Here is a 27206-nt window from a genome sequence, read left to right on the forward strand (position 1 = left end):
TGCTCAGCCTGGAGAAGAGGAGACTAAAGGGATCTTATTCATGTGGACAAATATTCAATGGATAGAGGGAAAAAAGAAAAGCGACAGTCAGTTACAGTCAGTGGTGCACAGTGACAGGAGCCAATGGGGAAGAACTGACACATGAAATTCCATTTCAACATAAGAAAAAACTTACTTCTCTGTTTAGGTGGTCAAACACCTGGGCAGATCACCCAGAGAGACTGTGGAGCCTCCATCCCAGGAATACTCAAAACTCAACTGGCTGTGGCCTGAGCATCCTGTGCCAGCTGCCCTGCTCTAAGCAGGAGTGTGGGCTGGCCAGCCCCCCAACTTTCCCCACAGCTAAAGGGGACTTTCCCTTTAGCTGTGGCCTCTGCCTCCTCTTTTTTCAGTCTGATAATCACCAGGCTGTCCTTGTGATAGGGTAACATCTGGTGCTGGCAATTCCACAGCAGCTGGCAATTCAATAAAACTTCCCGTAAAGATAATCAAGGCAGGTGTAAAATGTTCCATACTGTGGAAGCTTGGAAGATAAAGGGGCTTGTGTATGTAGCAAACTCCAAAAGCTGAGCCAGTCAAGGATTATTGGTAATAACAGCCAAGGATTGTTGTGGCTGGAAAAGGGGCCATAGGAGGAAGGGAAGTGATGTCTGAGACAAATGTCCTTGTTCTGGCTCATGGAGATAAGCACAAGACAGTTAAGAAAGTTATCTCTAGGGCGGGAAAAACTTATCTCTAAAAAAGTACCCCCACAAGCCTGGGTGTGCACTCCAGGGCACCCCATCAGCTGGATTGGTGCTGGAGCCAGGACTGGTGATCTCTTTTCCTCTCCTTCTTCCTCTCTTTCTCTACCTCTTTAATCCATCTCTCTTTCTCTATCCCCCTCGTCACCCCACCTTTCATCCCACTCCTTTTCCAAGCCCCACTGCTATGTGCTTAGGTAGGAGGTCAGGGACTAACATATCCATTTCCATGCCAAGTGTGTAATTTACTAATAAAACTTTGTGCGTTTTTGTGGACCCTCTTACTTACTTCTGTCATTCCTTTTGACCATGAGCATCTATGATCTTGGGTGCTCCCTTCCTCTTAAGGCTGGGACATTGCATGTATCATGAGTGAAAATTATGTGACTAAATCTTGTTCCCAACATTAGAAATGTTATAGTTACATTAATATTTGTGCCTTTAATTAGCCTGACAGGACTTTTCAGCTGTAAATATTTAATTATTTTATGTCCTCTATAGAAACACCTAGATGTTTGTAGCACACAGGCAGACATCAAACCTCTTTACACTGTATATGCATTCTCACTCCTGGTTCTTTTTAAAAGAAAATTGTATTTGGAACCATCAGTTCTGGCAAACTATCCAACACCTTTATTTCCAATTTCATTTCATTGTTCATTTCTGATACAAAAGTCAAACTTCCACAGACAGTTCTTCAGAACAAAAACGTAAATGATTTATACATAAACAATTACATGCAGCATTTATAATGTGCAGTACAAAATGTACACTGTTTAGAGGAGATACACACTGTGTATCATGCCAAGATTTAAACAAGGGTTATATAGACTAGTGCTGATGGTTACATTTCACAGAGACAGCTGTAGGCACTGCCGTGAAGCAAAGAAAAGACACAGTTCTGAACAGCTGTACTTGCCTCATCCTCAGGCCCCAACTCCTCTATTCAGGTTTGGAGAAGAGCCTTAGTTTGGAGAAAAGCCTCATTTCAGGTTTGGAGAAAAGCTTCTCCATATTCATAGAACAGTTCTGAATTCATCAAAAATGAAGCTTGGCACGTGTGCTTCAACAACCTGAGGGACACAGAAAAGCACAGTCAGGCATTTGCATTATCCATTTGTTGTCCATTCATCCATTAACAAGCATATCTGATCCATGACTCGAGCACACACTGCCCTGAGCCACCCTGGCATGAGGATGTGCACAGAGCAAGGAAGGAACAGCCCAGCCAGGGCTCTGAGGAGATGCCAGGAGCACAGGCACAGAGTAGGACTGGAGGAATGCTGCTGTCTTCTCTGCTGTGCTCCACACAGCATCACCTACAGCTGCAGGAGTGACAAAGGGACCTTCTACCACACAGAACCGTGGGCTGGGAAGAGGAGACTGGAAGAATCTCACTCTCTTCATTGTGAATATCAGCTGGGAAATGGCTATTGAATGTTTATTCAAGAACCACAGAGGTACAGCCTCTGTGGCTGACTGCTGTATATCCTATACAGCAATCAGGGTTATGACTTATTTTTAATACTATGTATAAATAATATATAATCTTCAAATGTAGTTAAGTTGCATTTAAACATGAAACAATGTAGCTCTACAAGTAGATTTTTAGCATTTCCCTTGCATGTGAGACAAGGAAGCTGCCTGGGACATCAGGCTTTGGCAGGAAGTGAAGGAAAGACTAGATACAGTGTTTCACCAAAATGTAGACTTTCTAATTAGCTTTTTGTCCTGTGTTTAGAATTCTGCTAAGCTTAGTATTACTTGGAAATATCTTGGAATTTCTATTTTATTTCTTTCCTTCCCAACAGCCCCCAGCATGATACACTGAAGATTAAATTTAAAGACTTGTTTGAAATTAGCACAAAGGTGAAATCCTTTCTTTATTAGTATTCATCTATTTATTCTTGTAGTAATGGCACTGAACTCTACAAACCAGGGCTGCTTCTGCGTCAGCAGGACCCTGAGCTGTTATTTGTTAGTATTAGTATTAGTATTCTTTATTAGTATTCTTGTAGTAATGGCACTGAACTCTACAAACCAGGGCTGCTTCTGCGTCAGCAGGACCCTGAGCTGTTATTTGTTATGTTGGCTCATTTGTAGTACAAATGGAAGGTGTGGGCAATGTCTCTCTGGCCAGATCCCTTCATTGGCTGAAGTGGAGTGGGAGCACACATTCCCTGCTCCTTTTTCCAGGGAAAATGGTTGGGGTGTTTAGGAGCATATTTAGAGACAAGGAATTCTTTCTTACCTTTCTTGGTAACTTGGTGTATCGAATGTAATCTTCCAGGAACATGAGGGCACCCACTACATCAGCAGGCATTTCTGGAATCTTCTGGCTAAAATTAAACCACCATGGAGATCATACTCTTACTAATCAACCAATTACTTGGATTAAATTACCTGAAAATGCCAGCCTTCAAATAACACCATTTCCACTAGGTGTCATGTGATTCCATTACAAATAGAAATAGTGTTTTAATCTTCTATTTAGTAAAATATATTGTTGTTATTGTCTAATGCAATCATGGAATGGCTTGGGCTAGAAGGAACCTTAAAGATTATGGAGTTACAACAGCCCTGCCATGGGCAGGGACAATTTTCACTGGACCAGTTTTCTCAGGGCCTCATCCAACCTGGCCTTGAACACCTCCAGGCATGGAGCATCCACCATTTCTCTGTGAAACCTGTTCCAGTGCCTCACTATACTCATGGGAAAGAATTTCCTCCTAACATTAATCTCAATGTCCCCCCTCTTTCAGTTTAAGTCATTCTCCCTTTTCCTGTCCCTGTCTGCCCATGTAAAAAGACCCACTCCACCTTTTTTATAAGATCCCTTCAAGTACCGAAAGACTGCAAATGTCAAGTATCCTCTAGAACAAAAATACTGAAAAAGCCGTGCTCTTTGACTGCTGAAGTCCTCTTCACAGAGGCAATACTTGGGCAAAAAGTAAGACATGGATACCTTGTGCACTGCTCCATCGTTGAACGAATAAACTGACCAATCAGAGCCAAAAATTGTTCTGTGTATCTTGAGTGAAACTGTTTCAATAGAGTAAGGAGCCCCAGAACCAAAGGAAGCCAGTCAATTTGATCCGCTGGCCGCTTGCACACCACTCCTGCACAGAAAAACCCAAAACAATACATGTTTATAAACCAGAACATATTTTTATAGCGCAGGCTAACTTATGTAATGTACTCTTCATGGTTTTTTTGCTGTCTTCCCTTCTTCTTGCCCACACAAAAAAGTCCAAAACTAATGTAACAACTGCATGTCTTCCATGGTGAATGGCTTAATGATATTAACTGAGGCATAGGATAGAATGTGAAACCCAGGAGTCTGGAATCTGTTTCCTACCCTCTCGTATTTGGCTTAAATAGTATAATAAAACTCTCTGAACTGAACTGATAAAGTCAGGAACTATGCATTTTCTGTGCAGGTAATTTTACTATCTTCTCTACAGATAATTTTACATAGGTTTTAATTAGACAAACAGCAACTTACACATTACCTAAATTTTTGTTGTACTGAAGTTTGGGAAACTGGGAAATGAGGAATAGGAAGTTGACGGTGGGAAAATATGGCAGACGTTTTGTTGTTATGTAGATCTGAGGGGAAAAAAAAGAAAAAAAACTAGTAGTACAGGTCTTCTACTTATTATATTTTTTCTCAGTTAATAAAAAAATAGAAAAAAGCAAACTGCAGCAAACACCAGAATATATGCCTGACCTTATTTAATGGATTGTGAATGCCAGCAGCTTCCAGATAAGCTGTGATTTCATATAAAAGCGTGTTGTCTTCTTTAGGATAAGGTAGTAATGGGTTCTGATAATGTGCTTCAATGTCAGCTAGTATTGCTCTAAAAGGAAAATAAATTATATTAAACAATTTAAAAAATTATCCCTGAATAAATCTTACATGATGCCACATGTCATATTAATATAAAATATCAAAGATACAAAAACCTCTGCATGGCCACAATCAAGAGTAAAACACCTTTTCTGGAGTATATTTTTACAAACATTATATTTGATTCAATATCAGCATCACACATATTCCGTTCCTTTTTCTCATCTAAATATGAGTTCAGAGCCAAGTGTAACCAAATGCTATTAGAAACTGCATGTTTAAACTAATTAATTGCCAAGTATTTATTTTTACTGGTTTAAAATTCAAATACTGATCAACAAAAACCTGCACACAAATCAGATGCCACATTTTGCTGTAATTTAGATTTTAAGGATTACTGAGCTGATAACAATTAGATCACAGTGATACAATTAGCTCTTCAAGCACATTTTGCTTCTTACTTATTGAGATTTTCCAAAGCAGCAGCCAAATGCTTGGAGTCAAACCTGCAGGAATAATTTAATTCATTGGTAATCTGTCGTCTTAAAATCTGCATCTGACCAACCTGTTGACACAAACACAAAAAGGGTGGTGTGTTATACTGAATGCAATGAAGGAAGAGTGGAGCCAAACACTGACCCCAGCTGCACAGTGCACTCAGAGCAGAGATGTAGTCACAGTGCTTGAAGTTTACACACAGTTCCTGGTCACAGGTGTAGGCCAATGGAAAAGGGCACAAAAGAGGTAACAGGTATAAAACCCCAGTTACTTGCTTTTCATTGGTCAGTGAAAATGTCTGTACTCTGTTTCCTACCTCTCTGTAAATCTTAGGGTCAGCACAGCAGGAGACAAAAATATCAGAGAGGCTCGTTGCAGTCAACCTTCTCCTTCCCTGGCCTTTCCTCTTCACTCCAGTAACACAAACATCCACAGCACCCTGAGAAACTCTGGTGCCCATATATCATTACAGAGACAAGATAAAGAGCCAAGATAGTGGGACAGCTTGTTTAAATCCTCAGCACAGTACAATGCCTTCTGTGGCAAGGCAAGTCTGGGAAATGCTACTGCTCCAAACTTTATCCTTGGGCATATCATGGTCACAAGGCACTGCGAGTAGGCTCAAGAGTTCCTGACACTGAACACTAACTTAGTCTGCCCAGATCAGACCTCTAGTGCCCGACTCTGGTTTTGGTGAATGATTTCTTCTGAATCTCAGTGCTAACCACTTTGTGGAGTGTGAGGTGCCCACACAAACGAAGCTCAGGAGCTCCTGCAAACCCAGGCCTGCTTCACTTGTGAGGCTATATAATTACAAGTCAATATAATGCAACATAGTAAAATAAGCAGATTAAAATGTCACAGAATCACAGAACCATTAAGATTGCAAGAGACCTCTGAAATCATTGAGTCCAAACTATAACCAAACACCACCTTGTGAACTAAACCCTGGCACTAAGTACCATATCCAGTCTGTCCTTAAACACTTGACAGTGACTCCACACTTCCATGGGAAGCCTGTTTCAAAGTTTAACAACTTTTTCCATGAAGAAATTCCTCCTGATGTCCAACCTGAACCTCCCCTAGTGCTGTTTGAGGCCATGTCCTCTTGTCCTGTCACTGTTAGCTGGGAGAAGAGGCCAACCCTCACCTGGCTACAGCCTCCTTTCAGAGAGCTGTAGAGAATGTTAAGGTCCCCCATGAGCCCCCTTTTCTCCAGGCTGAACACCCCCAGCTCCCTCAGCTGGCCCTCCCAGGACTTACTCTCTAGACCCTTCACCAGCTCTGTTGCCCTTTTCTGGACATGCTCCAGCACCTCCATGTCCCTCCTGAATTGAGGGGCCAATATAAGCAAAGAGCCTCGATGAATTCTGACTAGCAATAAGTCACATGAACCTACCTTCATTATGGAGTCTAAATAAGCTGTCCAGATCTTCTGTGTTTTTGCAATTGCTGCGGAATAAACCTTGTTTGAATTTGCTGAGAAAAGAAGGAGGGTGAGGCATTAAAAAAAAAAAAAACAAGTAAGAAGAGATATAAATGCAAGTGCACAAAGACAATTGCTTTCTTCCATCTTAACCAGAAAGCACTTACCTATGATTCCTTTGAGGGGACTGACAGCACTCATAAGTGCTTTTAAGGTATCTTGCACTGACCTGTCACGCAATATATTTTTCTGAAACATACTGAGGAAATTCTAAATAAAAGAAAGAAATAAGTAAGTAAAATTACCACACATGCACTCCATGACTAATCTTGATGGTACTGGAGACACATTTTTTAACAGCAGCAGAAGACTATTTCCATAGATTAAGAGTTGAGGAATTCTGTAGGTACAATTTTTGCTTTTTGGACTAATATTAATCAATGTTAGAACATTAAGAAGATTCCCCTTTGTCAGTATCTAATATCTACTATGGACAAGTAGTAATTCAGGAAGAACTGTGTTTGCTGATACTTATTTCCCTTAAAATCTCTAACCAGACTAGAACTAGATTCTTCTCAGGAAACAAAAAAACTTGGTTTCACATTACAGGTACTAGGGAAACAGTCATTTCATAGAATTGACACCTCATGTATCATGGTAGACCCAAACAATCGTTGTTGATATCTAGACAGAAAAATAGAAGACAACCTGAAATCAACTTTTAAGTACACACACAGTGTACACCTTCAGAAAGCATCCCCATATAACCTGGAATTACACAGCACCATTTACTTAGGAGCACCAACTTCCATAATTTTACCTGTAACTGAAATTCTCACTTCTGGAGTTGAACAACCATTTTTCAAATGCAATTGATTTAATTTTACCATTTCAGTAATTAACAGATTTAAAAAAATCATTATTAAACAATAAAGCATTGTGGCCTTGAGAAACTGAAGTTCAAAAATTACCTGCAGCTCCTTTACAATCATGAAACACAGCAGCCTGTCTAAGCCATTGAGACCAAAGGTTCCCAAAGTATCTTGGATCTCTGAGAAGAGACGACTGTTGGTTACTTCCTGATGAGTTTTGATATCATACCAGGTATTCATCTGGTCAATGTAACATGTGATTCTGAGGGAAAAAAATCAGCAAACAACTTCAGCAAAAGCTGCAGACAGCTCCTGTGATCCTCTCAGTAATGAGTTACCTTTCTTAGACAGATGAAACTCTCCAAGTATCTCTGGTGATGTTTAGCTATTCCTCTCTCCACCAGGGTTCTGTCACCCGTCCCTGATTTCTCTCTCCTCCATTTGTTTAACACAGTTTTCCTTCTTAGACTAAAATCACCACTTCTCTAGACTAACCTTTAAAATGTACAGGATGGACTGGGTAAATCTGGTTTTAGATAAAGATATGGCAGCTAAAGAAAAACTATCTCTTGTATTTTGCTTTGTATATGGTGGAATTGAAGTTATCCAGTGCATCCAATTGAAGTTATCCAATGACACAAAGTACTTACTTTGGGTCTGTGATCCTCAGGATTTCTCTGCAAAGACGGCCAATAAATGTTATGGATTCATCCACAGGTGTGAATTTTGGTATAGGAATGTGAGTAGACTGGTATATACTTTGCCAGTCTTGAATCTGAAAAATAAGTTTTACAGTCATTTGCAGTGTTCCCATTACATCTTTTAAATTTGTTTAGAAATTTTCCTTTTGTTCAATTTTAAAGGAGCACACTGTAACACAATGTTGTAAATTACACATAGCAGAACACTATAAAAACAGAATAAAGCAAACAGAAGAATGAATCTTATTACAAAAATATATTAAATATTACATTTTGGGTACTTTCCTCTGATGTACAAATAATGCAGGGGAGATGCTGCAGCATTCCATAATAAGCTGGGGGCAGATGTTTTACACAGTAGTTAGCACATTCAGTTGATGTCAGAATGGTATGAACAACGGGTACACATGCTCCATCACTCACAGGCTCTAACAGCCAACTATAAAACATTTATCAACTTTTTTGTTGTTTTCGGGTTTGAGTAGCACCTTTGTTCTTAAGAAGTTATTGCACTCCTGTTCCACGTTGTAGTTAATAATACGAGACACTTCCTCTTGCCAAATTTTTAAACCATATATGTTGACATAATCCTGGATATATTCAAATGATCGATGGAACCCATCCATTGTAGCTGCCATTTCTTTCAGTTTGGGCATGAGTTCACTTGGCTGAAGACAAACAACAACAAAAAGATAAAACCAGAACTGTGAACAGGTAAAATTCCAAGAAAATGTAAAAGGCTTCTAAATACCCTTACAGAACAACCTCTAGAGCATTTCAGTATGGCCCAGACAGATCTGAAAACACTGAGAAATTTATCAAAGTTTGATATCTGAATTTATTATTATTAAATATTTTTCCTCCCACTTTTCATATTTATTTTTGCCTTCAGTGATACTATTGATTGATCTAGGAGATTCAACAATCTGGACAGGATCAAAACAAGGAGTCACTCCTTATTTTATCATTGCCTATCTATGTTTACTTGCTTATGTGACCTGTCAATCATCACAGAAAAGGCAGTACTGTGAAATCAGAATTGACAGGACAATTTGGAATAGAGCAAAAATATGTTTTTAAATTTTATGTACACTTGGCAGTTTATACACTCATTTGAACATCAAATAAGGAGTTCCAAATAACCTACAGTAGTCCAAAACTTTTTTTTACAAAAAGGAAATCAAATAAAAAATTAAAACCAACCTTGGCTCTAGGATTAAAGATGAGACCCCTGTGAAGAGCCAGGGCCACCCGTTTTACCAGCTCCTTCCTTATTCCATCCTCTAGTAACTGTTTTGGGTCCACCTAAGTAGAACAAACACTTTTCCTTTAAAGTCAGAAAGGTATAAAAAATATAAAGGATTTATTTTGTACCAAGGAAGATATTAAATACTTTTGATAAACAGGAAAGCATTGTTAACAGATGCACTTAACCACCAGAGCTGGTCCAAAGAATAAAAAATTTATATACTTCTACTAGAGAATAAATGAGATTTCTTTAAGTTGAATGACAAAGGTTTGTAGCTCCCATATTCAAATTCTGTTCATGATCCACTGAGAATGTTGTACAATTCTAAGAAGTCAGCATGCATTACGAAGTGAATGTTTCTTCAAGAATACTTGTTTCTAGTTCTCAAAGAGGTATCAGTGTAGTCTTAATGTAAAACTGCAGGACAGATTATACCAATGGAAGAAACAGTTCTTCAGAAAAGCTTTCCAGCAGGAAAAACCTCCAATGATCACCAAGTATAGTGGATGAATCTATTAACAATGGGGACTGTGGGTTCCATAAGTTTGTATGCAAACTTACATTTTCTTGTCTTTTTGTTTTTCCTTGAGGTCTTATATATTGTACTGAAATCTGTGCTAAAGTACTAACTGCCACCAACCAACCATTTCCTATTGAAATAATGGATCATTACCTTGATGATACCAACTAAAGTAGTTTTCATCATGAGGATACCTTCAGTGAAGATTGAAATTGCATGGGTTAGCTTGGCAACCTGTAACAGAAAAAAATTCACTGAATTGATTCAATAGATGTAAATAATTACTCAAAAAAAATCCACATTTCCCAGTGGTAGTTTCCTATTTTAGATATAAATAATTTGCACTGATATACTATCAACTTTACATCTTGTTCTAGACTTACTTATATAATTACCTTTCTTTTAGTCAGATAATAGAAGTGTTATTAGCAGTAGGAAAAAACAGGTACCTCTCAGAGGCTTCAGAGGGATTACAGAAGGGAAGACCAGCCATATCTTGTGTACACAATAATATGGACAAAACTCTGAGCTGGTATCTTTGAGCAGGCTGGGAACACAGCTCACAGTAGTTATTATATAGTAAAGCCTGCTGCCACCATGAGTCCACCTCAGTATTTCCATGGATCTAATATGGTAGCACATTCACTTGAAGTTTTACAATTATTTACAGTTATTATTATCCTTATGCTCAGAGTTCAGACAAGCCAGTCTTTTGCCTTTCAAGTGTTTACAATACAGAATAGAGAAGACACTTCAGATCTACAGTTCAATAGAAATTGGAAGTGAAAACAGCTTTAGTATAAGCTGCTTTCCTTTTACTGCCTCAAAATAAAACATTACTGAACGCTGCCTGCTCCTTCAATCCTACCCCCACACAAGCCAGCCTCACTCTAAAAAGTCTCATGGGGGAGTTTAAACCTAATGTTCAGGACTGAACATGAGCTTAATCAGAGATCACAGCTTGTTTGCAGAAAACACCTAACAAGTGAGCACTTTGGCAAAATCTCCAGGGAAAAGCTGGCATCTTAACTGATTATTAGATTTTCTGGGGGACTTACTGATCTGCTCAGGTTTCTGTGTCACATCTTCCTCTACCAAAAATAAAACCAGGTAATTTTAATGTTTGCTCACTCTTCCAGACTGGTTACAATGCAGAAGAAAAACCAGAGACAAAATGAGCAACAGCAGCTTTACCTGATCAAATCAATGTGCCTCCACCCTCTCCTCATTTGAGAGCAGCAAAAAGCTTAACCCTGCTGGCTTAATCAGTCTTTGACCTTCTGCTCTTGGAACAAGAATGCCAAATGTGGAGGGCTTCATTTCAGACTCAGGTTTTCAGGGTTCCATCCTCTCCAATAAGTAAATATATACTTATGCTCATTTATAAATTTATTTAGCTTTTTTCCCCCTCTCCTTCTCTACAAGATTGAAAGTTTAAACTTCTACAAACAGAAGCGCAAAAGTTACTCATCTGCCCTTGTGAAACCTAAGGTATGCTCACAATAACACCCGTCAGTTTTAACTTTAGGTCAACAAATCTAACTTCGCTGTTAAACTGTAACTCTATGGAGCTGTATAGATTTAAACTTAGGTTAAAGTTGGCCACCTATAAGGTTTGCTTTTTCAGAATTCCCTGTTTTAACTGCACCTCATATCGTGGTCCCAGCTGAGCATAATCTCGTAGCTTGTCCTTATCAAGGCGAGTAGGCACTTCAATAATATCGTGAGTCTGAAGCTTTATGATTTTGAGAAGAGATGTAAACATGCTTTCTGGAATTATCTGTAGAACCTTGTAAATGAGAGAAGAAACAGCCACAGTCAGTATATTATCATTAAGAAAATAATCCCCAATTAAGAAAAAATAATTAGAGAACAAAGCAGTTATGCCTTGCAAGCACCCACCTTTCTCACATAGGAGACCAACTCTCCAGAGTAATACTGGGACACACTGAGAAGGTCGGGACTGTTCGCTTGATTGATACGGAGAAGAGGCAAATCAAGAGCAGAAGCAAGCTAGAAATAAAGTTAACATTTTAACTTCACTTTTGTTTTTCTGATGAAAATTATATGCTTGAATTCTCTTGCTCAGGCTCTTATCCTACAACCTAAAGTACTAGATTCTTCCTAAGGAGCAGTGTTATAATAGGCTTTCCAAGATAAAAAAAAATTGTTGAAAGTCAAAGAAGTCCAACAGTCCATAAGGCTACCTTCCCCAAGATTGTTAAAATCTAAACAGCTGCATGGGACACTTCAATTGTAATTTTACATTCTCACTCACATTAATTCCCATTCTTATTTCTACAGAGAATATTTTCATCTGAAGCCAGAGCTTCATCGAAACACAAAGGGAACAGAGAACATAACTTTTTCAATTCCTTCAGCCTGTTCTGATCCATATGCAGAACATCCCACCTGTACAACAATGCATCCAGAAAATAGCTGTAATGAGTAGAGGCTGGATAATGAGACTTATTTGCTTAACAGCAGGAACGTAATTGCTGCACTATAAAAACATGCATGACTCGATTTTATTTTCCTTAAAACTAACCTTGAGTTAATTCAATACTGTCTAAAAAAACTAGACATAGAAGATGCTGGTGAAAGAATTCTTAACTGATTTCAGAGCTTAAGGCCTTTTAAACAAACTGCTTGAATTGGCCTGCAGTGTTCAAGTACACTGTTGTTCATACTTACCTTTAGGAAAGTGGCTCTGAGTTTAGTTACCATAGATGGACTGACTCTTATGCTGTCTTGCATAATAGATGTAAAGCTGGGGTAGGAAACAAACAAAACAAATCACCTTCTTCCCCTGGAAAGGTTATTTTCAACTGTTTAATTGCATGTCAGCAGCACCAGTGTAACATGTAAATGGCAAAGAAGATCACTAACAAACTTCACTAAAGGAGGATTTAGGTCTGAAGAGCTACTGGTTAGAAAAACCCTGTATGAAAAAGGGGAAGTGGGACAAAAGATGAAGCAACAGAGAGTGTTATCAGCCACAGCAATGAAGCAGCTAAAGCAGCAGATCAGCAAAATCCCACCATGGAAACAGAATTCTTGAGCATTAGTCTTTCCTCATTTGTTTTTGGTTGAAAAATGAACTCCAGTATTTCGGAGAACACTTAATAAGACTAAAGGATGGAGACAGGAGGTTAACAAAGCTGTTATAGTTAGGATAGACAGTAAAAAGTTACCCTATCATTTAACCTGCAGTTAACAACCTGAGAAGGATGGATATTAATTCCTATTCAAGCTGATTATAATTCAGTATATTCAACAATTCACAGAACAATGCTTCAATACTGTTTTAAAATTGGAATGTTGACAGTCTTAATAATATTTTTGCATGTGATTTCCCAGAAGTTTTACAAATGGTTACTGACTGGAAGAAAAAGGTCCTGCTAACATACCTGTCAATTAATTGCCAAGCATAAGAAAGATCACCAACTATCTGCATGGTGATCAAGACCTCTTCTTTAATGTTGATAGTTCGGATCATCTGATGGAGAAATTTGCGGGTGTCGGCCAGAAACTGGCAAACTTGCAGGTTACTTTCCAGCTGGTGAAACTCTTGGACCTATATTAAAAAAAACAAACAAAACTCATAAAAGGACTCTTTTTTTGTTGTTTTCTATTAATCTTTAAGGACAGCAATACAAACAGAATCAGTAAACTGACACTTCTGGATATTAGCAGCAGTAAGACACTTAAATCCCGGCCTGTTATAGAGTATATTAACAATAAATTTCATAAAGTTATTCAAGGAGGTGTACTGTGAAACATCATTCTGAGTACTCTTTTATATCCTGGAAATAGAAAAAACACACACAGAAAAAATACAGGTGTTTTTTTATTTTGCTTTTCAAATCACCCTTTCTAGTTTCAAAATAATTTATTTTCAACACTTCTAAAAATGAGTAATATTGCCAAATACTGTTAAATAGTGAATTAATTTCTTTGAAAGAACCTACAAACCCTTGGCTACAGGTAGGATGACCTTTCATACCATGTTTTTCAATACCAAGGTTTATACAAAACTCCTGCTTACCGTAGATATGTACCAGCAAAGATCTAATAGATTTAAACAGTTGTTCAAATGCAGATCTGTTTTGCATCTCTGCTATCAGAAGTCAGTACATGTGTAAAAAATGCTGCTGTTCCAGAAGGACAAGGTCATTTATCTCAAAGTGTCTTTGCCATACCTCTTCCAAAGCCTGTATCAGCTGCACGGTTTTTCTGCCTGCTGCAGTGGAATCATCATAGTTGAGAGACATTATTTGCTTGGAGATTTCTCTGAACCAAGCCTGGAGATTTTCTATGAAAGAATTAAGAAGAAATTAATGAAATCTCTGCATATATGATAGGTACCAAAAATACAGGGAACTTGCTAGTCAAAAGAAACAAACGAGCTATGAACATAGGAGATTATTTTTACAAGTTTTTATTTCACTGGTATATTTATAGTCTTTCAAAATGTACACTTGTAAAGTGGCAAATGCTCAGGTAAATTTCATATGCAACATTAAAAACACCTACCAAAACAACTGGGCATTAAAAATCTTGTTTTCAGCAGTTCAAAAGAAAAAAAAAAGGTGTTTCAAAAAACAGTGCAAGGAATTTGGAAAGAAGCACAGATTCAACTTTTAAGTCCTTGGAGAACTTGCAGAATACCACTCAGTGTAGAGGAGAAGTAAAAGAAGGTTTTCTTCTTTTAAAAAATGCTGATACAATTGAAATCCAGGTTACAACCAGGGAAACAATTAGGGGAGAGGTTAAACCATCCCTAAATTTAATGGGCATGATCTTTTCACTCCTTTGTACACAGAACATGGTAACGTGAGCTCCACTACACATACAGAAGTGAACTGATATTTTATAGTTTTAACTGGTGTATCTAAATAAAGGAATGAAAAATACTTTTAAAAATAGGGCCCTCTAAATATTAGGTACCTAAATATTGCTTACATATGGAATATGTGCTGAAAACCTAAACAAGACAAGAGATAAAGAGACCTCTATGGCAGCTGAGAGACATGAAAATTGTTCCTATATTATCACTATTAGACTCATGTATTTATTTTGGTATCACTTTAGAAATATAAATCAAAACAACTTTTTTCCCCCGAAGTATAATTTTTAATAATTACCATTTTTCTCCACTCTAGTAAGAGGTTTAACTCCTGAGAAGACATCAGCAAGCTCAGTCATCCTTTCAGATCCCTCTTTTTTATAGTTCTCCCATTTCATTTGTTTTTCTGACAGCATCTGCTTGAACATCTACTGAAACCCAAAGCATTTGGTTTACAAAACTGGAAAGGAGGCATATCACAAATAAAATACTGAAAACAGATGGAAGTGACTAAGTGATTACTACATAACTTCAAGATCTTGCCAGAATATTAAAAACAAAATTAAAAATATTAAGAAATACAGACAGTGTGATGGACATACAGTGACAGAAGCTTACTGAATTTTATAGAATAGTACAATGCAGATTTTTCAATTTTTAGTCACTTTTAAAAATACCCAGTGAATTTTTCAGGTTAGAGATCTTAGAAGACTCTGGTTAGCAGCACATTACCTCTTTTAAAATGAATTCAAATTGAGCTGTATCCAGAAGAAGCTGGAAAAGGATCCTGGAATTGTACCTTGAGTCTGTTAATATTTGATCCTTTATCTGGCGGAGACGTTTGTTATTTGGATCACAAGCTGAAAGTGGAAAGACAACATTTCTCCACTGTTATACAGAGTTTGGCCAAACTTCTTAATCTTTGTAAATACATTCTTTTTTAATAGCTTGAAGGCAAAAACATTTTGCTCTGGTATGTAAATCCCCACTTGTGTTTCATTTACACGGACTAACTCTTCCTTTGAATAGAATACAATTAAGGTTTTGTGGTGCTTCAGCCTTCTTAAAACTTCTGCAGGCTTCTGAAACTAAATGTGAATTTAGTCCCTCTGACCAAGAAGCCCTGAGATCAGTATTTCTAAAACCATTACAAAAATTGTATGGAGGTGTTAACAGAAACCCTCTTGCATATCAAGAAGCCTCAAAGACAGCACAAGCATTCAAATAAGGGAATGTTTAAATATGTCAGTTTACACACCCAAACTCACATGACAGACATTACTCAACAGTTTCAGCTGAATTTCAGTTCAACAGAACAAAAAACTTAGTTTCAACCTGTTAATTACTAAGATTTTAAGAAATTGGTCACTGCTTTCTTTTTGGAGCTAGACAAAACTTTCAGAATGATGTTTTTCTGCAGAACATTATTCAAGAAGATCATGACTTTACTAATTTTTTTACCTGTGTTCAGCTCACAAGAACTGAGGAAACGCATGTGCTGTTTCAGACAAGGCTTTAGGAGACTATATGCAAAACAACAGCTCAACAATCTCCTGCAAACAGTGGAGGAAACTGCTGACTTCAACAGCAGCAGAACCGAACCTCCCCCGGGGCCCAAAGTGAAGCCCCAGTGGAGCAGGACTGACAGCTCAGCAGGGTCTTACTGGTGTCTGCAGTGTGCAGCATCAGCCAGCGGATCGCCACGTTGCAGTCTCGCAGACAATTCAGCAGCTTGGGAATGTTGTCCAGCACCAGCTCTTCCCTCAGGCAGCCCTCCTTGAGGAACTGCTGCACCTGCGTGTGCACTCGCTCGGTGACTGCAGCGTATCTGCTCGCCTTAAACCACACAAAGCCTGGATCAATAAAATCCTTGCCTCAAATGGAATACACCATGTTCTCGAGAGCTTAGCTGGCACACAGCTAAAAAAAAAAAGTGCTATAAAAATTATTATCATTACTAGTAGGCAATATTATACACTGCAAGTGTACGACAAAGGATGCAAGATAAATGTTAAAGCAAGGCAATACTTGTCTAAGATTTATATAGCCCTCAAAGTAAAGTGAGAAAGACAAGAAGTAGATGTTGCACAAGCATTTCTCACAGGTGGTCAGGGCGAAAACCCTTAGGAATAAAATTCTGGAATGACCCAAAGAGACCCAGAAGCTAAAAGCAGACATGTACAGCCAAGAGAAGACTTTGAAAAGCAGTTTTCCTATGTCAGAAAACAGCCTGCACACACAGCACACATGCTCCCACGGAAAGTAGTTCCAGAATCCAGGCTACACAGGAAGCATAATGTTTCAAAAATGCAGACTTTTTATATATCCACTTATATACTCTCTAGGAATTATTCCTAAAAAATGGTACTAATATTTTATTGCCTAATGGGAAAGAACAACAAAAATCTCTCACAGAAAGAAGATACTTATTTGTCGCTTTTGAGACGGTCGTAAGAAACTGAAGAACACACTGTATTAAGAAGGCTTCTCTATATTTATTTTACAGCATGCTGTCTTTTTATACTCTTTCACAAAGTTTATACTTATTCATTGGTCAGAACAGAGCAACATAATATTCACTGGAGCAAGGCAGCCTGCCTCTCATGTATCTCTCTCTCTCCTTTGTTTCCAGGCTGACAGCTTGGTAAAGCTCCTTTCAGGAGCAAAGGCAACTCTTATCAGCTCCTCTCTTTCACTAACCCCTTCTGACTCACAGACCAGCTGTGAGCCCCTTCCACACTTATTATTAATTGATTTCTACTTGGTTAACTTCTTCCCTAAAGATGAAGGCAAAATGTCTACTCAAGGTTGCCAGACAGTATGGTACAGACATTGTAAGCAGGAAGAAAAGACCCATGTGTTATTGATATCATATACAGATCAAGATGCCCACTCATCTTGCATCTTGCTAAAAATACTTAATGTTGACTTTTGTACCTGCTCTTTGACATTTGAAAGATCCAGTGTGTAGTTGAGGGCAGTTTTAGCAGCTTTGTAGGGTTCCCATGCTTCTGCCAGATTGACAGTGATTCCCATGTAAATGCTAATGACCTAAAATTGGAAGCAGAAAACAAGAAGTTGTATTTATGTTATTATTAAGAAAAATACAAGGTTTGCATTTAGTAATATGACAGAAAGGGATATGCTGTGGATATAAATAAGAGATAACTGAACTTTTTTGGTAGCAGTACTTTTTGGTGTACCACCTTTGGAAAGCAAGAAGACCACTTTGAAACAAAAAGCACACAATTGATTAGAAGCTTAGTTGTGAAAACAAGATGACAGTTCTTTCAGTCACTATATATGATACTCAATTTTTTTCTCCATGAACTCATGACTTATTTTTCATTTCCATGATGCTCTAAAGAAGATTGATAAAAGCAACTGGGGAAAAAAGTTATGATAGGGAGGGCAAAATGAGATCAATTAATCTTACTGTGAGGATGCCCAAAAGACCAAATTAAACTGTAATGCATCTTTCACAGTGACACAACAGAAAGAAATTATGATTAAATAGTATGATTTTTGAGGAGCAAAGAGAAACTGATTTCAGACTCCTTGCACAAGTTTAAGCATGATTAAAAATACAGAACTGTGAGTAAGTAACAAGTATTTGTAAGATAATTGATAAAAAATGAAAGACTTGGTTTACTGACAGATGAAGGATGTACAGAGCTGTGGGATTATGAGCTTTGTCACACTGATGCTCCAATATTCCTCCATACAGGCATGATCACATTGAGGGGGCACTGTCAGCCTTTGAGCTCTTCTGGCAGTGTCAAATAAAGGCAAATGGGACCTGGGTCTGCTGATATGAAGATCTCTCTCATATTGTTGAAGTGAAGCTCTTTATTTCCTGTAGATGGCAGTTCCTCAAAAGGCTACACTTCAACTGCTAAGAATAATTGAAATCAGCCTAGGAGTTGAGCATTTTTTATAATGCAGCTAACTTATCCACACTGGACCACAAGAAGATAGGCGTTGTTTAAAAATATCAAGCTAATAAACTCAAGCTAATAAAAATGCTGGCATAATCAAAAATTTGCAGTGTCAAGCTCTCATTTCCAAAAATAAGTTTGTAGTTCTCCAGAACCAGAGGGATTCTAATGTCTAGTGAAATATGCAGCTATTGCAGTTTCTCCCCTACCTGCTTCACTGCTCTATTTATGGTACAGAAGAATACAACTTGAAACCAACAGAGGTACACAAATTAAAGTACAGCTTCTTTGTTAAGTCTGATTGCCTTTGATATAGATGACCTAGGGACTCCATTCTTATATGCCAGCCTATTTCAACAGCAGTTTTTGCAGACTAGGGATTCTGGATGGAAATCCTAAATCTCAGTACTGAACACAGTAATTCCATTTTAATTACTGCCCCTGAAAAGGTCTATAGAAGCACATGTAGTGACAGCTTTAGCTTCTATGTTATTTGAACAACAGCACAGAGCTAATCCTTAAACAAGTTTTCAAAGAACAGCAGTGTGGGATGATTTGTTGAGGACCAAGATTGTCCTCTACAGCATTCTTGACACGCTGGTAGAATTCATGAGCAGAAACCACAGGAAAGTCAGAAATGACAAATAAAATCCTGTACTTGGGACAAACCCAAATCCTTGCAATAATACAAATGGCTGCCTGTGTCACTATTGTGCAGAAAAGGACCTAAGTGTCCTACTGGACAAACCAAACATGAATCAAGCACGCAGTCTTATGACAACAAAAAATAATCAGACAAAGGGCTATGCCAAACTGCAGCCAGCAGATTGGGGAAGTGAATCTTTCCTTCTGGTCAGTTCTCATTGGCTCTCTTTGAGAGAAATGGGTCCAGATTTGGGCTCCTCAGTACGAGACAGACATGCACAAACTGGAATGAAGTGAACAGCAGGCCACCAACACACCTGTGGGGACCCAGTATGCAAGAACAGGGTTTGCTTAAGCTGGAAGAAAGATGTCAAAGGAATCTGACTGTGGTCTTCCACTACCTAGAGGGAAGTTATGACTAGGACACAGCCAGGCCCACCTCAGAGCTGCGGAGTGAAAAGACAGGAAGCAAAAGCCACAAGCTATAACAAAGGAAATTCCAATGGTATAGAAGGAAGAAATTCTTCACGATGAGAGTGATGAAGGACAGCCACAGGTGTCCACAGAGGCTGCAGAGTCTTCACCTTAAACATTTCCAAAGCTAACTGGGCAAGGTCTGAGCAGCCTGATTTAGCTTTGAAGTCAACCCTGCTTTGAGGAGAAGGCTGGACTAGAAATGCCTAAAATGCCTTCCATCACACATTTTCCTGGGACTGACTTTATCCTGATGGTATAGAGTATAGCTGACTGAAGCATTTAAGACAATAAATTACACTTTCAAAGGATAGCCTTCCATGCTTATCCAGAGTGTTTGACTTGGACTGCTTCACTCCGAACAAAGTAAAATTTCCACAGAGAAGAATCTGTTCTAGTTTTAGGTTATTATTAGATTTCTATAACACATACTGTAACAGTAATTTCAATTGTTCTTATAACATTAAATCCAGGGAACAGTTTTAAAACAGAATTAACATTTACCCAATTATCTGGAAAGTATTTATCCACGATCTCTCTCATTTTTGCTTGCTGAGTGTGAAGAATAGAAGGGTCAAAATACAGTATCACATAGAGCATGGCAGCCTGAGTAGCCAGGGCAGTGCTGCGGTGCTCTGGTAATGGATATGCTGAAACCTGGAAAAAGTAACAAAACAAAGCTGAACGTAATACAGTGCATCATAAACCACCTGAAAATATTACGGGACACATTAAAGAGTGCAGTGTATAGATACCACAGGGCAAGAAGTTTATTTAGGTAAGCTGGACATGCTTACTCATACAGCATATTTACCAGATGTATTTCCAGAGTGTAAAAGTTGACTGTGTAGATGTGTGCTACTTGTAACAGGCTACAGTAAGATTTTACTATGCTGTAAATGAGTCAAGTAAGATATGCCCAGTCATAAGACATTAAACAAAAATGGTGCTTTTTACTGCAAGGCTGGCCAAGTACTGCAGCAGAGTGCCCAGAGAGGTTCTGTGGTTTGTACCTCTGGTTATACTCAAAATCCAACTGGGTGCAGCCCAGTGCAACCTGCTCCAACTGTGCTTGAGCCAGGTCGGACTACCTGACCTCAAGAGTCCCTACAACCTCTGTCATTTATTTTTTTCTGCACTTCATGGCTGAGTAATTGACCTAAGAATCCATCTGATGCTCCCCTTTAAAGCCCTCTTTTATCTCAGGGTGGCTTACCTGGTTGTAAATGTCATCTGACCGTAAGCGGCCGATAACCATGCTAACAAAAGTTTCACTTATAGGAACCCTGCTGAAGTAACTCTCGGGGTAGTTTGGAGGTCTTTTAGCTCCAGGCTGGCTTGAGTATCCAGTGCTTCGAAGCAATTTACAAATGTCATCTAAATTGGAGTCAGCAGAGGATCGGGCTGCACTGTTTTACAAAAAAAGAGGAACAAAAATATGAGCTATATGACCCAGTAATTTCCTTTTCTCCCACCCCTTGTAACCACACCCTTCTCACAAGAAAATTAAGAAATACTGAAGTCTAAAGGAGGATTTTGATTGCTTATTCCATTAATATCATGTTACAGGACACTGATGAATGTCCATACTGAAATTCCAGATAAGCAGAAAAAGCACAAACAGAAAATTAAACTCAGGAACAGAAAAAAGGAGCTTTATATTCACAGAAGAATTTGTTCCTTTTTTTCCCTTCTTTTCAAATTTTCCTTTTCTTTCTCCCCATTTCTGAATTCCCCTTGTCAATTCACTTCTGCATTCCAGAGTTAAAGAATCTCTCATTATATACTGGGAGGCATAAGAATAGTCAAAGCATCATTTTATATGTGTGGAAGGATTTTCACCGATACCCTTTAAGACCCCATCTGTTACACCCTGATGCTGAGAACCTACCCTGTAAAACTTGTCACTGATTAACCTAATAAAGCACAACAACAAGTCTGACTTGCAATACATTTGTAACCTAGATAGTCAGGACTTCTCAGAAAGTTTCCTTGCACATTTGGGAACCCGTGACATAGCTGGCAATTGCAGCCTAAAAGCTTTAGCTGAAAGCTTATTTGTGGACTTCAAATGTCTGTTGTAACAGAATGAAAAATCTGTTGCTCATTTTGCAGCTGACCTTGCGAACACACCTAAAAGCTAAAGCAAGGAGTTCTACTGATATTCAGAGAGCTCTGCTGAATTATCTGTACAAAGTCAGTTGATGAAAAAGGTGCCAATATTTCTATTTATCTTAGTTCAGTGACCTAGATTACTGAATATACTGCAGATTACACATCTCAGCCTTGAGTGCTTCTGTACACCTATGTACACGACCTGTATCGGTAGTAGGAAACCAACATTCGTTCTCTGACTTCTCCTTCAATCTTCTGGTCAATGACCAGGAGCATGACTCCATATAAATACAGGGCTTCACACTGTTTGAAAAGAGAAAGTATGAAGAAAGAATATCACATAAACATGATTTTGCAGCAACATTTAAAGAAAAACATGTATTGGCAAACTAACTCAGTGTCAACTATGTAGTTAACATAACATAAAAAATGGCAGGCTGAGGATTTTTGCTCTTTGTCCTCCTTGAAGTGAGTCACAGCACTTCCCATGCATTTGGTAAACCTAAATTTTTGTCTAGGTTGGCACTGCTGAGTGGGTTAATTTTCTACTATTACAAAACTAGTCAATACTTACTAGAAGCTGTTTTCCATCTTCATTAAGGAGGACGGTTTCTAATGTCTGCTGAATGTAAATTCCTTCATTGAGGTCATCTAAGTATCTAGGAATCATGATGAAAACTTTGGTCATTGACTATTTTGCTCTCAAACTAGAACTCAGTCAGTGACATTTTCTCTGAAAGCCAATTCATGCACCAGAACACTTCCCTAGAACAAGCAGCATGGTATTTTTCAGACAAACAAGAAGAGAGGCTCTCCTAAAAAATGAGAGACTGGAACCCCTAGCTAGTGCCAACCAGCTGGAGCCATATTCTGATGGTGTATGTGAAAGACCCTGCAGGATACCTGGCAGCATCCTCATAATCTTGCCATGGGTGATAACAGCCTGGGAAGGCTGCCATGCAATAACGTAGCAAAACTGTCATATTTTCAAGTTACCTAAGTATACCTCCTGGAAATACCATAAATTGATCTCAATTGCAATTTGGAAGGTAGAGCTAGAAATAGCATATGTTCACCTGAATTAAGAGAAGATTTATTTCTATTAAAGGATTTTCCAGCAACACTACTAAATAAGTAATAGCAAACATTTGATATTTTCATATAACATCAATAATAAAACCAACTCTCATGTTTAAGATTCTCAGTAACTTTTACTTAGAGCATTCAATGAAGTTTTAATTTTGCTTTTACACGTCAGAGTAGCAAACTTGATAATATGGCAACTTCACTGAAAAATTAAGTTCAAGAAAATAATGCCAATGAAAGTTAAAAAAACTCCAAATTATCTGATATTCTGTTTTGCAAGAAAAAAAAAAAAGTAGCTTAATAATATGGATTCTCCTTTTATTTAAAAAAAAAAAATCTTCAGGACAATCTCTATGACAAAGAAAAACTAACTCAAATTTACAACTGAGGAAATGAGGTAGAGAGGTTATATGTTTTCAAGTCATATATTAACCTGGCAGGGAACTGCTGGAGTAAAAGATAGTGTTCACTCCAGCAACCCAGGTTTGCTGGTGCACATGAATATGCTTCAACAAGGAGTATATTGTGTCTCTAAGGAAAAAGCTTCTCATCAATATGACAAAACAGTAATCTGGTCTTTGAAAATCTCTATGTATTTAAGATACCATACCTGTTTAAATCTACAATGTATTTATGTACACTCTGAAAAGCTAAATAAAATCTTGTCAGAATTTCAATGTTGTTCTCACGAAATTCTTCATCTAAATCCAGTAACTCAGGCTTGGCTTCCAGTTTGCCTTCACATGTCTCAGGCCCCTGAAAAACAGAAATTCACCTTTAGAGACAATACTTGACTTTGATCTCCAATTCTCTACAGTAGTACACAAACCATGCACAACCAACCCTGTGTGCAAACCAGAGTTACCATTTCTTACCAAAACAAGGATGTGTAGTTTTCTAACCTAGTTTATGGTTAAATATTGATTCTATAAAGATGAGTTTTACACATTGTTACAATCTGCAATTACTTTAAATACTATTTATCCAATGTAACCAATGGAAAAGAATAGCCAATGCTTTCAGTAAAGCCCCAATACATCTGAAAGCACTGGATGCTTTCTGTGGTGCTATTTCCCTGATGGAATGTTTTCCTTTACACATTTCTTTTGGTTGATTTCTCAGATTGAAACCATAACATTGAGGGCTCACAAAGCTTAGTACCTTCTCATACATTCAAACTGCTTGAAAATATTAGACATGTTTTTTCCACAGACTCTACATCTAGCTCAGCACTCGTCTCCTGAATTAATGCAGAAACTTTGTCATTAACAATCATGGGGGAAAAAGAGTTGGGATGAAGAACCTGACTTCCTTAAAGCAATAGTACAACTTTTCTAACCCTTTACCACTGCCATATTTCTCAAAAGCACTATGCAGTTTTACCATCACCAACTAAATGAAAATAATGCTAAAGTTTAATTGGAAGTATTATTATCATATTTCTCAAAAGCACTATGCAGTCTTATCATCAAATAAATGAAAATAATGCTAAAGTTTAATTGGAAGTATTATTAAAATTTAATTGAAAATACCCAGCTGACAATCTGAGTTTTAAAAAATATTCTTCTGCTTCTCTTTCTGTGCGAAATATCTGCATAAAAAAAGGATAAAAGCAAGCGCCAAACTATCATTGAAGTTCAAATGGACAAAGTAAATAGTCTCAATTTTTCAAATCTCAAATCTCTCCTCATTAAGTAATTCTAAAAATCATGTATACAGAAGGGGTGTATTTGCAGTAAAAATATTTGTGAATTCTCTAATCTCTGCTTTATAAGTTTGACTTCTACGGATTTATTTGGTTTTAATGATGAAAATCAGCACACTGTTATGCTTTCTCAACATTCAAAAATACTGAGGCTTTAAGGATTACTGTGTTTCTGAAAATATTTGTAAGTTCTCAAATCTCTGCTTCGTAAGTTTGACTTCTATGGATTTATTTGGTTTTATGGATTTATTCTTCTATGGATTTATTATGGTTTTAATGACAAAAACCAGCACAGTTATGCTTTCTTAACATTCAAAAATACTGAGGCTTTAAGGATTACTGTATTTCTCACCAATTACAGCTATATGTTTTTAAATTTTCAAGTAATTTCTTAAAAAAAAAGACTTCTACCAAGCACTTAGATCTAAAGGTAGCTGTGAAATCATTTGTACTCTGGATTTTCAGTATCTAAGCCTCATAGTGCCTGAAATTTACAACTTCTACTACAATGAAATTGAATTACATTTTAGAAGTGCCTCCCTTGCTTTCTTACTACCATTTCTTGTATTGCACAGTCCAAATAAAATCAGTTTAGACAGTCTCTGTTGTTCCTTCTTAGTCATGCTGGAAAATGACAGAGGGAACTTAGTACTGCAAGCTTAATTCTGAAAGAGAAATAAGGGCTTTCCATGGACATTCTCCTTGACTTATTTATTTATTTCTTCAGCACATGTGACAAGTCCAGAGGAAGAACAATCACAGCACTGTCAGACATGAAAGCAGTTTTCATGGCTGCAAAGAACAAGCTACAGATTAACAGAAGAAAGATGGGCATACTGCCCACGCCGCTGCTCTGAAGGAAAACAACCAACCATGCAGGCTCAGAACCTGCTGGAGGAAGTTTAATTTACTGGTCTTGCAGGAATTACTACTATTACTACTACCACTACTACTACTACCTCCCCAGAATCCAATACTCACATTTTATATAATAGGTATCTATCAAAGTTCATAGGCCAGATGACTCATCAAACATTTTGGAAGATGCGGTAGTAATAAACACAATAGTCAGGAATGGCTGTTTCACAGCCCAAAACATCCTCATGTGGGACAGCAATGCTCTAAGGAGAAGTTTAAAAATAAAAGGATTTACCTTGAAATAACTGAAATCAAATATGATATCTCCATACTTCTGCTGATCAGCCTTGTCCTTTAGCCTGAAAACACCAGGAATAAATTCGGAAAGTCTCAGAAGTTCTGCAATGATGGCATTTCCACAGGAAACAATCCGAAGAATTGCCTGACCACAGAGATTGTTTTCAGCCAGAAAATCCACCATTGTGGAGCTGGATGTGACAGAGCAGCAGAAGTCCTGCAGTCTGATTCTGGTCCTTACTCTTCAGGTTACTGGAAGCAGAAAGCCCGATGAAGAAACCAGCTGTGCCATTAATAACCTGTAAAAACAAACCCACACACATCCAGAGTGATTTATATTAATTGTTTTGATAGTTTAATTTGTAGATATTTAAGCATACTCTCCAATCTTTCAAATTATGAAATCTAAATTATCCACAACTTTGTAAAATCAAAGAAATGCACAGAATTAATTTTCAGCATGTACACTTAGTTCAAGAAGTGACCTGTGTGAGCAGGCAGGGGCAGTGTGATCTTTTGGAGAACAGTTGAAGGACACTATTGAAGAATGGAACAGTGACAAACAGTGAAACAATTATGACCAGGAGAGGAGATAAGGCCCAAGGAAAGCAAAACTACTTCACAAAATGTGTTTTTTAAGGGCCCCTTTAAAAAGACAACCAAAGTGATCATAATGGGTTTTAGCAATATGGAAAACTTTCATAGCAAATGGAAATGACACAGCTCCGTTCCTTTATTTATTGCTGAAGGACGAGCTTCCATGCTGTGGTTGCGTTTCCTGCTCAGTTTTATTCGTTCACACGTTTCCTGCGGGACACGGCGGCGTGCAGCACCAAAAATTAGCGCCTGTGCTCCAGAAACATTTACGGGAAGTTATGATCAGGCTTGACTTTTCACCAAACGCATTCTGAACCACTACGATACATTTAAGATGACAGCGAGCTGTCCCAAGACAGTTCTGACCCAGAACGAGCGCCCGGAGCCCTCCCAGGTCCCCAGTGCCGCCGCAAGCTCTGCTCCACAGGGGCACAGCGGGCCCCAGACCGCAGCGGCCGGACGGGCTCCGAACCCGCTCCGGTCCCGTCTCGCCCCCGCCGAACTCACAGTCTGCAGCCAGGCGGCCTCGCTCCCTCAGCGGCTCCCGCCCCGCCCGGCGCCCTCACCCTGCCCCGGCAGCGCCGGTGGGCAGGGGCGGCGGCGGCTGCGGGCACACAAGGATGCAGTGGAGGGTAAGAAGAATGGGAGGGAGACGGCGGCGCTCCCTACGACGTAGCCGAGCCCTCCCGTCACATGACGGCGCCGGCTGATGAGGCGGTTCCGCCTGCCCCGGTGCCCGGCGCTACCGCCCTCCTGCCAGTACCGCCGGGAGGGCGGCGTGGG

General features: G+C 38.5%; 2 protein-coding genes across 3 annotated transcripts in view; one reads left to right on the forward strand and one right to left on the reverse strand.

The window, feature by feature from the left end:
- Positions 1-1272: 1272 nt before the first annotated feature.
- WASHC5 (WASH complex subunit 5) lies at positions 1273-27098 on the reverse strand. Of its 2 annotated transcripts, XM_041407503.1 has the most exons (29): positions 26931-27098; positions 25825-26125; positions 23577-23722; positions 22455-22539; positions 22083-22183; positions 20982-21174; positions 20270-20422; positions 17646-17759; positions 16373-16544; positions 15441-15568; positions 15007-15136; positions 14062-14174; positions 13270-13436; positions 12554-12629; positions 11762-11872; positions 11508-11648; positions 10013-10093; positions 9294-9395; positions 8579-8758; positions 8040-8164; positions 7489-7651; positions 6685-6787; positions 6491-6570; positions 5055-5158; positions 4474-4603; positions 4256-4352; positions 3709-3862; positions 2995-3082; positions 1273-1816 (listed from the first exon to the last, which is right to left on the reverse strand). In XM_041407503.1, exons 2-29 carry the CDS (start codon positions 26008-26010, stop codon positions 1760-1762), a joined length of 3480 nt encoding a protein of 1159 aa, XP_041263437.1. In that variant the 5' UTR covers positions 26011-26125; positions 26931-27098; the 3' UTR covers positions 1273-1759. The 2 variants fall into 2 exon arrangements, with proteins under 2 accessions (XP_041263437.1, XP_041263438.1); XM_041407504.1 differs by lacking the exons at positions 22455-22539; positions 25825-26125; positions 26931-27098 and having other exon boundaries at positions 1278-1816; positions 23577-23698.
- Positions 26097-27206, forward strand: part of NSMCE2 (NSE2 (MMS21) homolog, SMC5-SMC6 complex SUMO ligase) — a 125691-nt gene continuing 124581 nt past the window's right edge. Inside the window, 2 exon segments of the mRNA XM_041407564.1 lie at positions 26097-26127; positions 26758-27204. Coding sequence (XP_041263498.1) covers positions 26097-26127; positions 26758-27204 — 478 coding nt within the window.

Source organism: Onychostruthus taczanowskii, unplaced genomic scaffold, assembly GCF_017590055.1.
Source record: "Onychostruthus taczanowskii isolate IOZ18803 unplaced genomic scaffold, ASM1759005v1 scaffold27, whole genome shotgun sequence".
Lineage (NCBI taxonomy): Eukaryota > Metazoa > Chordata > Aves > Passeriformes > Passeridae > Onychostruthus > Onychostruthus taczanowskii.

Bases quoted from the DNA above. Each gene is read 5' to 3' on its own strand.
- WASHC5 (XM_041407503.1), bottom strand. From the start codon at position 26,010: ATGGTGGATTTTCTGGCTGAAAACAATCTCTGTGGTCAGGCAATTCTT. The intron at 20,423-20,981 runs GTAAGCCACCCT...TACTTTTTCCAG, and splicing joins CAGATGACATTTACAACCAG to GTTTCAGCATATCCATTACC. The intron at 6,788-7,488 runs GTAATTTTTGAA...TCTTTTATTTAG, and splicing joins TGATTGTAAAGGAGCTGCAG to AATTTCCTCAGTATGTTTCA.